Consider the following 15,053-nt stretch of genomic DNA (forward strand, 5'->3'; position numbering starts at 1 on the left):
GTCATCAGGGTGTTAAGAAAACATTATATACCGAATTTCATTGAAATCGGTCTAGTAGCTCCTGAGATATGCTTCTTGGTCCATAAGTGGGCGGCGCCACGCCCATTTTCAATTTTTAAAAAAAGCCTGGGGGCAGCTTTCTTCTGCCACTTCTTCCGTAAAATTTAGTGTTTCTGACGTTTTTTGTTAGTCGGTTAACGCACTTTTAGTGATTTTGAACATAACCTTTGTATGGGAGGTGGGCGTGGTTATTATCCGATTTCTTCCATTTTTGAACTGTATATGGAAATACCTGAAGAAAACGACTCTGTAGAGTTTGGTTGACATAGCTATAATAGTTTCCGAGATATGTACAAAAAACTTAGTAGGGGGCGGGGCCACGCCCACTTTTCCAAAAAAATTACTTCCAAATGTGTCCCTCCCTAATGCGATCCTTTGTGCCAAATTTCACTTTAATATCTTTATTTATGGCTTAGTTATGACACTTTCGGTTTCCGCCATTTTGTGGGCGTGGCAGTGGGCCGATTTTGCCCATCTTCGAACTTAACCTTCTTATGGAGCCAAGGAATACGTGTACCAAGTTTCATCATGATATCTCAATTTTTACTCAAGTTACAGCTTGCACGGACGGACGGACAGACGGACGGACGGACAGACAGACATCCGGATTTCGACTCTACTCGTCGCCCTGATCACTTTGGTATATATAACCTTATATCTGACTCTTTTAGTTTTAGGACTTACAAACAACCGTTATGTGAACAAAACTATAATACTCTCGTTAGCAACATTGTTGCGAGAGTATAAAAATTCAGAGTATATGTAAATAGCATATGGGCACGCCTTCAGGCGGCATATGATACAGTACTAGATACTGACGATGCTGAAATCCCAGAAAACATAAAAGCTTCGGCCGCAGCTAAATATGAAATCTGCCTCGAACAATATGAAATTACGAAGGCAATGATATTAGACCAAATAAATTTATTAAGGCCATGTAGAGCCACAACTCCTCCTCCGAGAGTAGTTACGACTCAAAAAGAAGACCTAGAGACAGGTATATTCTTGAAAGTGCCAGCTTGTGATACTGAAGTTTTTCACGGAGGTTGTGAACAGTGGCCGTCCTTCCGGGACATGTTCACTGCCGTATACATTAACCATCCCAGACTTTCACGAGCTTAAAAGCTGTACCATCTCAGATACAAAACAAAAGGGGAAGCTGGCAGTATCTTCAAGCGTTTCGCTTTAAATTACGAAAACTTTAATTTGGCTTGGGAAGCACTGGTCGAAAGATACGAAAATTTGGTAGACAACCAAATAACAATTTCAATGAATTTAAGTAAAATTCAACAAGAAACCAGCCAAGAGTTTCAAAAACTATACTCGGCAGTGACTAATTGTTTATCTGTGTTAGAAACACAAAAGATTTCCACAGAATCATGGGACCCTGTCCTAGTAAATATTTGTGCAGCAACACTGCCTGATGCTGTTTTGCTACGATGGGAGCAAGAAAGAAATCGCCAAAATGGCATCAAATGAAAGAATTCTTAACAAGTCAGTACGAAATGGCTGAGCGAGTTGACAAAAAAATAGTCAAGCCAAAAAATTATCAAATTGAGTCGAATAAAAACTTTTTTAAACCCCAAGCCAGCAATAATATACAATATCATAGGCACGCTAATAGAAGCTAAACATTCGTGTCTAATCAAACAACTAATTGCCAATAATTGTGTGAAATTTATGAAGGAGGTCATAATATAAGACCTTGCGATAAGTTAAAAAATGTCTGTTTCAGATAGGAACATTTTTGTCCGACAACATAAACTCTGCATAAACTTTCTGTCCAATTCTCATGGGACAAAAGACTGTGAAAGCAAATTCAATTGTGTGCACTCTCAACGAGGACATCATTAATTGCTTCACATAACCAATTTCCAGAATATGAAACAAAACCATATAAAATCTCTTAAAACTACTGGCTTAGTGGCCACAACTATATCATGTAGTCCCAAGATATCTAGTCCCGAAAATAGGGAGGAACAAACTCCATTTAGAAAATCAAGCAAAATCCTTTGACCCACAGCGGTCATATCTATTGAACATAGAGGACAGTTGTTCAAATTAAGAGCATTAATAGTTGAAGGCTCTCAAAGATTCTTTATATCATCTAAGGCTCAAAATCAGCTAAAGTTGCCAGTTAAAAATTCTAATTTTCAAATTTCGGGAATGGGAGGAAGAATTATTCAAAAACGTTGAAACCACTCGTGCACCCTGCTACGGGATAGCCAATCATCTCCATAAACTTGTTTCACCAATTGAAACGTTTCGGTAAAAGTTTTACCAACACAAACATACTGACGCTTAAACGCAATAACTTCGATGAAATGTCATGAAATTAGCACTAGACAATCGATAAAAATAGCAGATTCTAACTCACCAGTCGACATATAAAGGGCGCCACAAGGGGGCGCTAGATTCAAAGCGTCCTGTTTACTTTGGAACACACCTTGTATGATAATGTGATGGATGAATATCTTGACCTCAATCCCAAGGAAGAAACTGTACCATATGAAAAAGTATGTAAAGGTGGATATTTATTCTTTTATCTTCCACATCATGAGAAAATAAGACATTATAAAATTAGAACAAAAGTACGATATTTTCAATGCCTCTAAGTATACGAGTTCAGCCAAATCACTCAATGATGCACTATACATAGGGCCAACCTTACAACCAAATCTCATGCTGCTAATAATAAATTGGCAAACATGTTTTTAAAGGGAATGTAGAGAAACTTTATAGACAATTTCTAGTACATAAAGATGACCGAGATTTCCAACGTATAGTCTTCCGCAAATCAAGTAATAGTCCAATCAGCGACTACAAACTTAAAACCGTCACCTTTGGCATCAATTGCGCAGCCTATTTGGGGATCAAGGCACTGCATGAAGTGACAAAAACGTGTGAAACAAATTTGCCTTTAGCAATTTCTGTGTTACAAACAGAAACATACTATACGTTGACGATATTCTATCAGGTAGCCTCAGTCTGTCATTAGCGTGCAAATCACTATCTCAACTGATCAAAGCACTAAATTCAGCATTGCATACTATTTCCGAAATTAGAGTATTCTAAATTTCGTCCCTAATTAAAATGTAGAAATACATGGCTTCTAAGATGCCTCTGAAAAGGCCTATTGTGCAACAATTTACGTACGCACTCAGTACGATAACAAAATATCTTCACATCTTTTGGAAGGAAAAGCTAAATTTGCACCCTTGAAAACACTAAGCCTGCCACGGCTCGAAGTGAATGGCGCACTTCTGTTATCAATAATTGTTTCAGTTGTCCAATCCCATCTCAATTTAACAATTCACAAAATGTATCTTTGGTATAATGATCCTTCCTCACAACTATAGCGCGCCGACCTGCAACATGCTAAGATCAGCCTCATCATGTATACACAAGCTCGCTTTTTCAGTCGGGAAAAAATCAAAGTTTCTCCAAATACGACCGTTTTAAATCCATTCTTGGACACTAAGGAACTAATCCGGGAAAATGGAAGACTATCCAATTCCAGCCAACGAACAGCATCCCATTTTTATACCTGAGAAATCTCGTTTTACTCATTTATTTCTACATAATATATCTTCACCACCTTACATTGCATAGTGAACATCGCTTGATAAAGCAAATGGTCCAAAAAGAATTTTATATACCGCGACTAAATCCTCAAATCAAAAAGACGATTTTTATGTCTTTACCATTACTGGTGTTGACTTTGCTGTTCCTATCCTGAGGCCTCTTTTTTAAGATCTTCCTCATTTAGTAAAGGGTATGTGGCTGTCCTTGTATGGTTTACGACAAAGGCAATGCACTTCGAGCTATGTTCGAATCGAACTACTGCGGCTTTTCTAGCAGCATTTGCACTCCTTATCGGGCGATGGGAATTTCCATCAAAAATTATGAGCGACAATGGAAAAGACTTTGTTTGCGCTTAAAGAGTCACAAAGTAAGAGTTTGTAAAACTCATGAAAGAAGGGGTACTGCTTGTTAAAAAAAATGCAACCCAAGGGATCGATTGTCGGTTAAAGTCTCCATATTCTCCCCACATGGCCGGACCCTGGGAATCCAGATAAAAAGCTTTAAGTCCCATTTAAAGAAAACGGCAGGTATTCATAAATTGAGTTATGAGAAGTTTACTACAGTGCTCTCTCGTATCGAAGCCGTACTAAATTCACGACCTATCTCGCAAGATCCCTCCCATTTCACAGCTCTTACACCTGGTCATTTTCTCAGAGGAGCTCCACTTCTCGCCATACCTGAGACAGAAGGAAACTCACTCAATTTAATAAACCCATGAAAAAAAATCAAAATTCATCATCATGAATTCAGCCTTAGATGGAGGAAATATTACCTCATAGATCTCCATAAGAGACATCGGTGGAAAACGATCCAGAAGGAACCCAGTGCGGGTGAATGCGTCATCATACAGGACGAATGCATTCCCCCAACTGAATATAAGAATAGTAGATGTACGAACACAAACTGGCTTGCTAACTCGACCACTAGTAAAATTGTGTTTCCTTCCAAACACCGAAGAACCGGTCAGAGAAACCCTTGAAATTAAGTGCATAAATAAAATCAACCGACAATTAACTCGAAATAAACTGTTTTACAATCCGTGCATACAAGCCAAAAACCTAATGAACACGATTAAAGTTGAACAACCAAATAATATAATAACACATATAAATAAAAATGTAATATAAATACATAAATAAATATACATATGTATATACATATATGTATATATATAAATCGTCACCTGAAATGCAAAATAACGTATCATCACAAAATTCGAAATTGAGTGTCTTATTGATTACGCTTCAGTACTTCAAATTACATACATAATATTACACATGTACATATGTTCAACATTTTCAGGTTATGCGGTCAGATATAAACCAGTTTTAACCAATATTAAAATTTTGTTTCACTCATGCTCCATTTTATTTCGTGGTTCATTCATGCCACTGTAAATTTCCGAAAATGTTGTTAGGTTATTTTGAAATAATGATTAATCGAAAAATTAAAACTAGATTGAGTCAAAACAAATTTTCTTATGTATTATTCCTACCAACGTACATATGTGGCTCAAAACTTAGAAATCTCTGATAATAACTTTATGTTTGCAGGCATTCACATTTCTTTGGATGATTTAACCAAATGTGGAGTGAAAGATAAAATTAATATTCGAGCATTGCAAAACGATTTGGGTCCAAACGAAGACATAACCGCAGTTTATGCGAATAAAAAAGATTTTGAACAAACCGAAGGTGTAAAACAAGCTTTCTCATCTGCACCTAAAAGCGATACTGAATGTGGGCCTATTGATGGCATACCTGACATCTCAAAACCTATGCCAAACGGAGAATCATTCAACAATTTGTTTTTTAAGGAAAATATAAGCCCTAAGTACGAAACATCGCATAATAATTTGGGTAACATGGAAGACTTAACCCCACAGTGTGAGAGTAAACATCATTCTGGACCAACCGATAATGCAAAAGAAGCTTTCACACCTGAAGTTGAAACCAAAAATGAATGTCAGTCTATTTTGAGCATATCTGACTTTTCAAAACCAATATCACGTAGAAAATCCCTTAACAATTTGCCTTTTATGGAAGTAGTAATAACAGAATATGAAAATCAAAATAGTTCTCAACCAACTGATGATATTAAAGAAAAGGTCACATCTGCAAAAATAGAAAATCAAAATCCCTCTAAACCAGGTGACGATATCAAAAAAACGCACACAATGAAACAGAAAAGTGAAAGTAAGGTTCTTAATGATTTGGACCATACAGAAGACGTAACATTAGTTTTTAATCAGCCAAATAATTCTAAATCAACTGGCAATATAGAAATAGCTTTCATATCTCAAAAAAATTATAACGAATATGAATCGCTTGATAAAATATCTGATATTTCAAGATCGAGAACTCAAGTGCCTATCAATTTGGCTAATGAGGAATGCGTAACCACAGGTTATGAAAATAAAAATCATTCTGAACCAATTGATGATATAAAGGAAGCTTTGATATATGCAATCAACGAAGAAAATGAACTAAAGTCTATTGATAGTTTCAGTGATATTTCACAATCCATGTCTTATGGAAAATCCCGCTACAGTTTGGTTAATAAAGTAGACGTAACCCCACAGTATGAGAGTAAACATCGTTCTGAACCAATTTATGATACAAAAGAAGCTTTCACTTCTGAAGTCAAAACCATAAACACCATCGATGCCATATCTGATTTTTCAAAGTCCATAACATCACTTAACAATTTGGTTTATAAGGAAGTAGTTATTACAAAACATGAAAATCAAAATAATTATGAACTAACTGATGATATCAAAGAAACGGCCACATCTGAAATGAAGCAGGAAAGTGAAAGTGAGGCTTTTAATGGCGTAACTAGTATTTCCAAACCAATAAAACATGAAGAATCCCTTAACAATTTGGCTTCTAAGAAAGTTGTAATTACAGGATATGAAAATCAAAACCATTCTCAAACATCCGACGATATCAAAGAAACCGTCGAATCTACATTAAAAAAAAAATATGACAGAGAGGCCTTTGATAGATTAACTGATATTTCCAAACCCATAACCCATGAAGAATCGCTTAATAATATGGCTTATAAGCAAGTGGTAAATACAAAATTTGAAAATCAAAGTCACTCTGAACCAGGTGACGATATCAAAGAAACGAAAACATCTACAACAAAACTGGAAAGTGAAAGTGAGTCTTTTAATGATTTGGAATCAACTAGTAATGTAAAAAGAGCTTTCATATCTGAAATAAAAAATTATAACGAATATGAATCACTTAATAAAAAATCTAACATTACAAGATCGATATTTCATGGAAAAGCGGGTAACAATTTGGCAACACCCATTAATTACAAAAACAATTCTGAATCAATTCATAATTTGAAAGGTGCTCATACATCTGAAGTGCAAGATGAAGCGGCCAACAATTTGGCTCAAAATAAACACATAACTATCGTATGTAAAAATAAAAAAGAATTTGATTTAATTACTAATGTAGAGGCTTTCACATCTGAAGCCGAACACGGAAATGAATGTGAGCCTATTGAGAGCATACCTGATATTTCACAACCCTTATCACAGAGAGAATCGGGTAACAATTTGGATAACAAGGAAGGGGTAACCACATTTTATGAAAACAAAAGTCATTCTGAACCAACTGTTGATGTGAAAGAAGCTTTCACATCTGCAATCAACAACGGAAATAGACCTAATTCTGTTAATAGTATCTCTAATATTTCACAACCTATATCATATGGAAAATCGCGTAACAATTTGGTTTTCAAGGAAGACGTAACTAAAATTTATGCAAAAGAAAGTTTCGCAACTCAAATCAAAAACTATAAAGAGAATGAGTCGGTCGATAATACTTCCGATTTTTCAAAGTTTTTTAATCACGCAGTAGCGTGTAAAAATTTGATTCTCATAAAAGAAATAACCACAATTCATGACAATAAAAGCCAATTTGAGCCAACTTGTTATGTTAGATGTCAGTCCCCATTTGAAGTCCAAAACGAAGCGCCTAACCATTTGACACAAAACAAAGACAAAGCTGAAGTTTATGACGTTGAAAAAGGGTTTGAACCAATTGATGTTGTAAAAGATGCTTTAATAGGTGCAACCGAAAACAAAAAAGCATTTGAGCTTATTGAAAGTATATCTGATATTTCACACCCCTTGAGAAATAGAGAATCTCGTAATACTTCGGCTAACAAGGAAATCATAACCACAGTTCTTTCTGAATCAGATGATGATGCTAAAAAAGCTTTCATATCTGCATTGAAAATCGTAAGTGAATGTGATCCTTTTGATAGCATACCTGTTATTTCAAAGCTCGTACCAGATGGAGAATCGCCTAACAATATGTCTTATAAAAAGGGAATATTTGCAGGAAATGAAAATCACAATTATTTTGAACCAACTAATGAAGTCAAAGAAGCGATCACATCAGCAAAAAAACTGGAAAATAAAAGTGACTCTCTTGATGGCGTAACTAACATTTTAAACCCCATAACAAAAGAAGAATCGGGTTTAAGTTTGGTTCATACGGAAGACATAACTACAATATTTAATCTGTCAAATAATTCTGAGTCAACTGATAATGTAAATGATGCTTTCGCATTCCAAATAAAAAATTATGTGGATTATGAGTCGATTGACGGAATATCTGATATTTCAAGATCGATAGCTTATGATGAATTGCTTCACAATGCGGTAACTCCAGCTCATGACAATAAGAAATATTTTGAACGAATTTATAATGCGAAAGGGGCTCATATGTCCGAAGAGCAAAAAGAAGCCCCCAACAATTTGGCGCAAAACGAAGCCATAAACGAAGTCTATGAGGATACAAAAGATTTAGAACCAATAAATGATGTAATAGAGGCTTTCGCAGGTAAAAACGAAAACGTAAATGTATGTGAGTCTATCGATAGCATATCAGATATTTCAAAGCCCGCACTACATGAAGAATCACTTCACAATATGTCTCATAAACAGGGATTAATAGCAGGACATGAAAATCAAAATCTTTCTGAACCAACTGTAGATGTCAATGGAAGGGTCAAAACTGCAATGAATGAGGAAAGTGAGTCTGTTGAAGGCATAACTGATATTTTAAACCTCATAACACGAGGAGAATGGGGTTTCAAATTAGTTTTCACTAAAGACATTACAACAGTACATGAAAATACAAATCATTCTGGACCAATTGATGACGCAAACGAAGCTTTCACATCTGCAATAAAAAAAACAAATGAATGTGCTGATAGCGTATCTGATATTTCAAAGCCCGTGTCACAAGAACCGTTCAACAATGTGTCTTATATGCCTGGAATTGCAGATGATAACAAAAAAACGCTCACATCTTCAATGAAACAGGAAAGTGAATTTGAGCCTACTGCTGGCATATCTGATATTTCAAACCCTATAGCACATTTGGTTGAGAAAGAAGACGAAAGCCTAGTTCAAGAGAAGACAAAGCTTTCTGAGCTAACTGATTATGAAAAAGGAACTCTCAGTTTTGCAGTCAAGCTCGAAAATAAATGTGTACTTGTTGATGGCTTATCTGTTATTCCAAACCCTAAAGCAGATGAAGAATCCATCAATGATTTTGTTCCCAAAGCAAGCGTTACCCCAATAGACGAAACCAAAAGGAATTCTGAACCACTTGACCTTTTAAAAGAGGACTTTAAATTTGCAGGAAGAAGCGAAATAGAACGAGAGCTGTTTAATGGAATATTTCACGAGACATGTGAAGAAAAATCCGTTGGATTGGAAACGGTCGTTACTTTGCATGAACAAGGTATGTATGATACAACTTTAATGTTATTACCTATGAATTATGTTAAATTAATTTTATTATCATTATAAACCAGTAAATGCAAACATTTTATTCTCCTGCAATTTGCAAGGATCAAAGCCAAGAAAATACCTCCATATGTTTGTAAAGCTAGGTAGGTAGGTAGGTAGGAGTGCAGCCCTATCGGGCTCAATTAGCACTTGATGTGCCATTTTGATACACTATTCGTAGAACCTCCTGTAACTGCTATTACGTTTCACCTTCTCTCTCAAACCATTTTGAGGTTTCGATGAAACTACTTATGTCCGATATGCTTTTGGTGGAAATCTATTCAAGGTTTGGTGCTTGGTGGATTCCGAGTGTTTTGTGTCGGATCTGTGCTAGAGCTGGGCATTCGCAGAGAAAGTGGAAGATTGTTTCCTTGTTCCCTGCTACTCCGCAGCCACGGCAGATGTCGTTGTAGGGCAATCCCATTTTGGACGCATGTTCCCAAATGGCCAGTGCCCTGTTGTGGTAGCTGTTATTCTGTAAATACTTTTTCTTGACCTATTTAATAAGTCATTGGTTCTTTTCCTGTCATATGTTGGCCATAATTGTTTAGTTATGACGCATTTTGTAGTGTTTTTCCACCTGTTGTTTGCAATTTGCTGAAATTGTCTATTGATCTCTCCTTTTATCGATCCAAGCGGGAGTTGCGTCGTCAAACGACTCCACCACTGTCAAACTCGTCGACACACAAAAAAAGACAAGTATTTTTTAAATATTTTTATTTCTCTGAAATGTAAGTTGAATCTTCAGATTCAACTACATACATATGTACATATATAAGATATGCCGGGTCGTTGATGCTGAGGAATGTCAAGTCAGCACAACGGCTTCAGGTAAATTTAGCAAGTAAGATTTTTATAAAGAATATGTGAAGTCAGCACAACGGCTTCAGGTAAATTTAGGAAATAAGATTTTTGTAAAGAATAAAATGATGATTAATAAACTGGACGGCAAGCCGCTCAGTACGGTAAACCGGAGTTTTATTATATCGTAATTGGCGCAGTCGGTAGGATCGGTTCCATATTCTCTCTCAGCTTCGCTCAGCTAGCAAAGAAAAGCTAAATAAAAGCTAAATAAATTATTATTAAACAAAAGTACCATTATTAAAAGAAAAGTGACAAAGATACAGCTAATCATATAAATCCCAAAGCAGAACAAAATAATACATTTGAGTTGGAAAATTATAGCAAAAGCAAAAACATAATTCAAAAAGTGAAAAAATTTGTGAAAAGTGCAAAACAAAAATTATTTTGAGAAAAAATAAAGAAAACTGTTGAAAACACTAAAACGGCAACAGCGGAGACAGCAGAAGCAGCTTTAACAAAAAAAAAAAAAAAACAAACAGCAATATAAACAGCAGCAACAGCGGAGACAGCAGCAAGATCTTCAAAAAAAAAAAAAAAAACAACAACATCAACAGCAACAACAGCAGCAGCAGCTATAGTGCAGAAAAGTATTACAAGTGATGGAGCTGACCGGAAACGAAGGCGGCGACGAAAACCACGAGAAGGATGGTGAACGAAATTCAAGCTACTGACAGCGGCAAAGGGAAAGTGAAATATTTATGATCAACAGGGAGAAGAGAAGTTTCTAACAGCAACAACATTAACAAAAAGCAACAACAACAACATTAACAAAAGCAAGAGCAGCACCAACAGCAAGGTAAAATACTATTCAACTAATAATTTAGTAATTTAAGTAGTAGTTTTATTTGAAGCCAATACTTTCTTTGTAAAATGTTTCAATCAATTCAAAAACAATACCATTAGAAAAAGAAACGAACAAACGAGAAAAGAAAAACAAAAAGCAGCAGTAGATACAGAAGTTAATTTGTTAAAATTCCTTTAAAATATAAAATTGCGTACTTAGATTATGTGTGTAAAGTTATAGCACTATATATATGAAATATAAAAGCTACTTTTAAGGGAAATTATGGATTTTTGTTTGAACCTCTACCTGAAACAAATTTTCAAATGAATACGGAAGAGTTACGTTTATGGCAACGAAATGCCATATTCGAGTGTGAATGTGATAATTTCATTAATAGACGGATAGAAGCTGGTCGAACACACCTATTGCTTTTCGAACGAGAGGGTTAAGTGCAATTCGAAATCCTTAATGCTAATGGAAATAATCGCTATTTAAGTGAGCGAAGGTGGCAAAAGTGCTGACATCAATAAAAATTAATAAAATATTGTATGTATCTTAAATATTTATGAAATTTTTAATAAGACATCTCAATTGAAAAAAAATTCTTTGGAATTGTATCTATGTAGCTCGAAATTTGTAGAACTTTACGGTAATTTTTAATAAACCATATGATTTGTTAATAGAAAATGATTCCTTTTTTTAAAAAAAACGTTAAAACCATTGATATCGAAAAAAGGACAATAATTTTAAAAAATGGTGTGAATCTTCCATTCTATATGAAAACTATGCAAGAGCAAGTTTATTCATTAGATATAAGTGAAGTAAAAAACATCAACCTTGATCATTTAAAATCAAATGAGAAAAAGGAAATCGAAAAAATTATTAAAGCATTTCAATAAACTTATCTAATTAGAAAAAGTCACAGTAGATATAGCTCACCTATTCTTATAATACCGAAAAAGATAGATAATTCAGGAATACAAAAATTCAGGCTAGTGGTTGATTATAGGAGGTTAAACCAATTGACTGTAGGCGATAAGTATCCTCTACCGAATACTGAAAGAATCTTAGATAAATTGGGCAAAGCACAGTACTTTAGCACCATAGATCTAGCAAAAGGTTGCCATCAGATTTTAATGGCAGAAAGGGACATCCAGAAAACAGCTTTTGTCACTCCGGCAGGACGATATGAATACGTCCGAATGCCTTTCGGGTTGAAAAATGCCCCAGCTACTTTTAAGAGATTTATGAATGATAGAGCAGAACAATTAATAAAATATTTAAATGCCGAAAATGTAGAAGTCCATCACACAAAACCAAATAGCCATACAGGAAATGCAGACATTGAGAGACTGCACTCAACCTTGTTGGAAAAACTAACAGGAATTGAGGACTCTAGTCTTTCAACAGAAATGAGGATACAAATTGTTATATGCAACTATAACGATAGGTACCACTCAACTATCAAATGTTCTCCAAGGGACGCCAAAGAAAACATTTGTCCATCCATATTACAAGATAGAATAAATACAGTAAAACAGAAAACAATAGCCAAATTAAATCAAAACAGAGAAGAATATATAGAAAACAGACAAACAGGACCAATTAAAAACTACAAAAGAGTACGGCATAAGGATCAACCATATTTCAGAATCTTTCCCTTACAAAACGTCCATCCGGCAAATATAAAAAGACCAATGAAATTAGCAAACATAGAAAATCCAAATGAGGATGATGACGATTCATTCAGTCTAAGGGCATTTAATGGAGATAATAACATTTAATTTTTTTTTCTACATATATATACATGATTTTTTTACCCCAGTGGGTAAGGGGTCTTTCTAGAATATACCCATGGTAAGAGATGCCTGTCGTAAGAGGCGACTAAAATCCAATTTAAGTTTTTTAAATCAAAACCTAAAACGGTTATACATTTTTACTTTTACAGATGACGATAGTAATTATTTTTTTAACAATAATCATATCATTGGTGACAGCACTTTTGCAAATTACACCAATAATAGAAGATGCGGGTATACAATTATAAAACAGCGGACATAGAAATAGTTAACGAAATAAGTACAGTTATACATACTATAAATCCGAACAAGATAGCAGACATAGTTGATCAGGTTAAAGAAAATATTGAAAAACTAAATATTGAAAATAAAGAAATGTTGTTTGATGAAATAAAAATATAAAAGCAAAAATCACATCAATAACACCGAATATCAAAAAGAGAAATAAAAGAGGCTTGATAAATATAGGAGGAATAGCATATAAATGGATGTTTGGAGTCATGGATGATGATGACAGACAAGACATTTTGAACCATTTAAAAATTATTGAAGAAAATGGCCATAATGCCATTGTAAATTTAAATAAACAAATAGTAATTAATGAACATTTAAATAGATCACTAAACTTATTAAAAGGAACTATAGAATCAGATAGGAAACAAATAATAGAAACTTTAAATATAATAAACAAAGAGGAAAATAGAATTGAAAGTAAAATTTTGTATAATGATGAAATGAATAAACTAAAATTCATAGAAAGTAAAGTTCAAGAAATACAAAATAATATAGCGGCGGCTAAATACAATATGGTACATCCAAGTATGTTAACTAGGGAAGAAATTGAAAAATACGAGATTGATTTTTACAAACTAAAATTATCAAAAGTAGGAGTAGTAGTATACAGAAACGATACAATAATATTTGCAATTCAGATACCAAGAACATTTTTTCAAACTAAGATTCAATTAATAACCCCAATGCCAAATAGAAATAAATTACAAATTATTGAAAAAGAAAAATTCGTTATAAAAATTGGCGAAAACTATTTTGATTATGTAGAAAATAAAGCATTTAAAAATCTAAAATTGAGTAAAAGCTGCATATTTTCAAATACTTGCGAATTTAAATATAATAACAAAACATCAATACAAGAAATAAGCGATGACACAATATTAATAAGAAATGCAAAAATGATGTAATAAAACAAAACTGCGATGACAGAAAAATTGTATTAAAAAATAACTATATAATCAAATTTGTAAATTGTAAAATGGAAATTTTAAAACAAGAATTTAAAATAATAAAACAGAATATATTCATACAATTATATACCCTGCCGAAAAATTAAACCAAAGTTACACACCAAAATTAACATTCAATGATATTGCAATAAAAAATATAGAAAACATAAAAGAAATTGCAGAATTAAAATACCATAAAAATGTATCATATGGTATTAATATATCATTGATAATCATTGTAATGGTAGTAGTAGCAATCCTAGTAATAATATTAAAGAAAAAACAACAAAAATAAAAATTGTAAATACAAGAACTCAGGAGAGTTCAAACAGTAACGCTGGGGAGTTGCGTCGTCAAACGACTCCACCACTGTCAAACTCGTCGACACACAAAAAAGACAAGTATTTTTTAAATATTTTTATTTCTCTGAAATGTAAGTTGAATCTTCAGATTCAACTACATACATATGTACATATATAAGATATGCCGGGTCGTTGATGCTGAGGAATGTCAAGTCAGCACAACGGCTTCAGGTAAATTTAGCAAGTAAGATTTTTATAAAGAATATGTGAAGTCAGCACAACGGCTTCAGGTAAATTTAGGAAATAAGATTTTTGTAAAGAATAAAATGATGATTAATAAACTGGACGGCAAGCCGCTCAGTACGGTAAACCGGAGTTTTATTATATCGTAATTCGGGCTTGGTATTAGCTCCGCCTTGGATTCATTGAGGAAAGCTCCTGCCTTTGCCAACTCGTCTGCTTTTTCGTTACCGAAAATGTTCCTGTGGCCGGGAACGCAGATCAAGTTTAGCTGGAGCTTGTCTTTTATTGAGCTTAGTGCTCTCTTGCTGTTGTGAACTGTACTGGAATTTGTCATGGGTGAAGACAATGCCA

General features: G+C 34.2%; 1 protein-coding gene across 1 annotated transcript in view; it reads left to right on the forward strand.

Moving 5' to 3' along the window:
* The first annotated feature begins 3,975 nt into the window (after nt 1-3,975).
* The window catches only part of LOC120780383, a 374,181-nt gene continuing 363,103 nt past the window's right edge, over nt 3,976-15,053 (forward strand). The window contains exons 1-2 of the mRNA XM_040112670.1: nt 3,976-4,012; nt 5,199-9,422. Coding sequence (XP_039968604.1) covers nt 3,976-4,012; nt 5,199-9,422 — 4,261 coding nt within the window. The remainder of the gene's footprint in view (nt 4,013-5,198; nt 9,423-15,053) is intronic.

This window comes from Bactrocera tryoni, unplaced genomic scaffold (genome assembly GCF_016617805.1).
Source record: "Bactrocera tryoni isolate S06 unplaced genomic scaffold, CSIRO_BtryS06_freeze2 scaffold_25, whole genome shotgun sequence".
Classification (NCBI taxonomy): Eukaryota; Metazoa; Arthropoda; class Insecta; order Diptera; family Tephritidae; genus Bactrocera; species Bactrocera tryoni.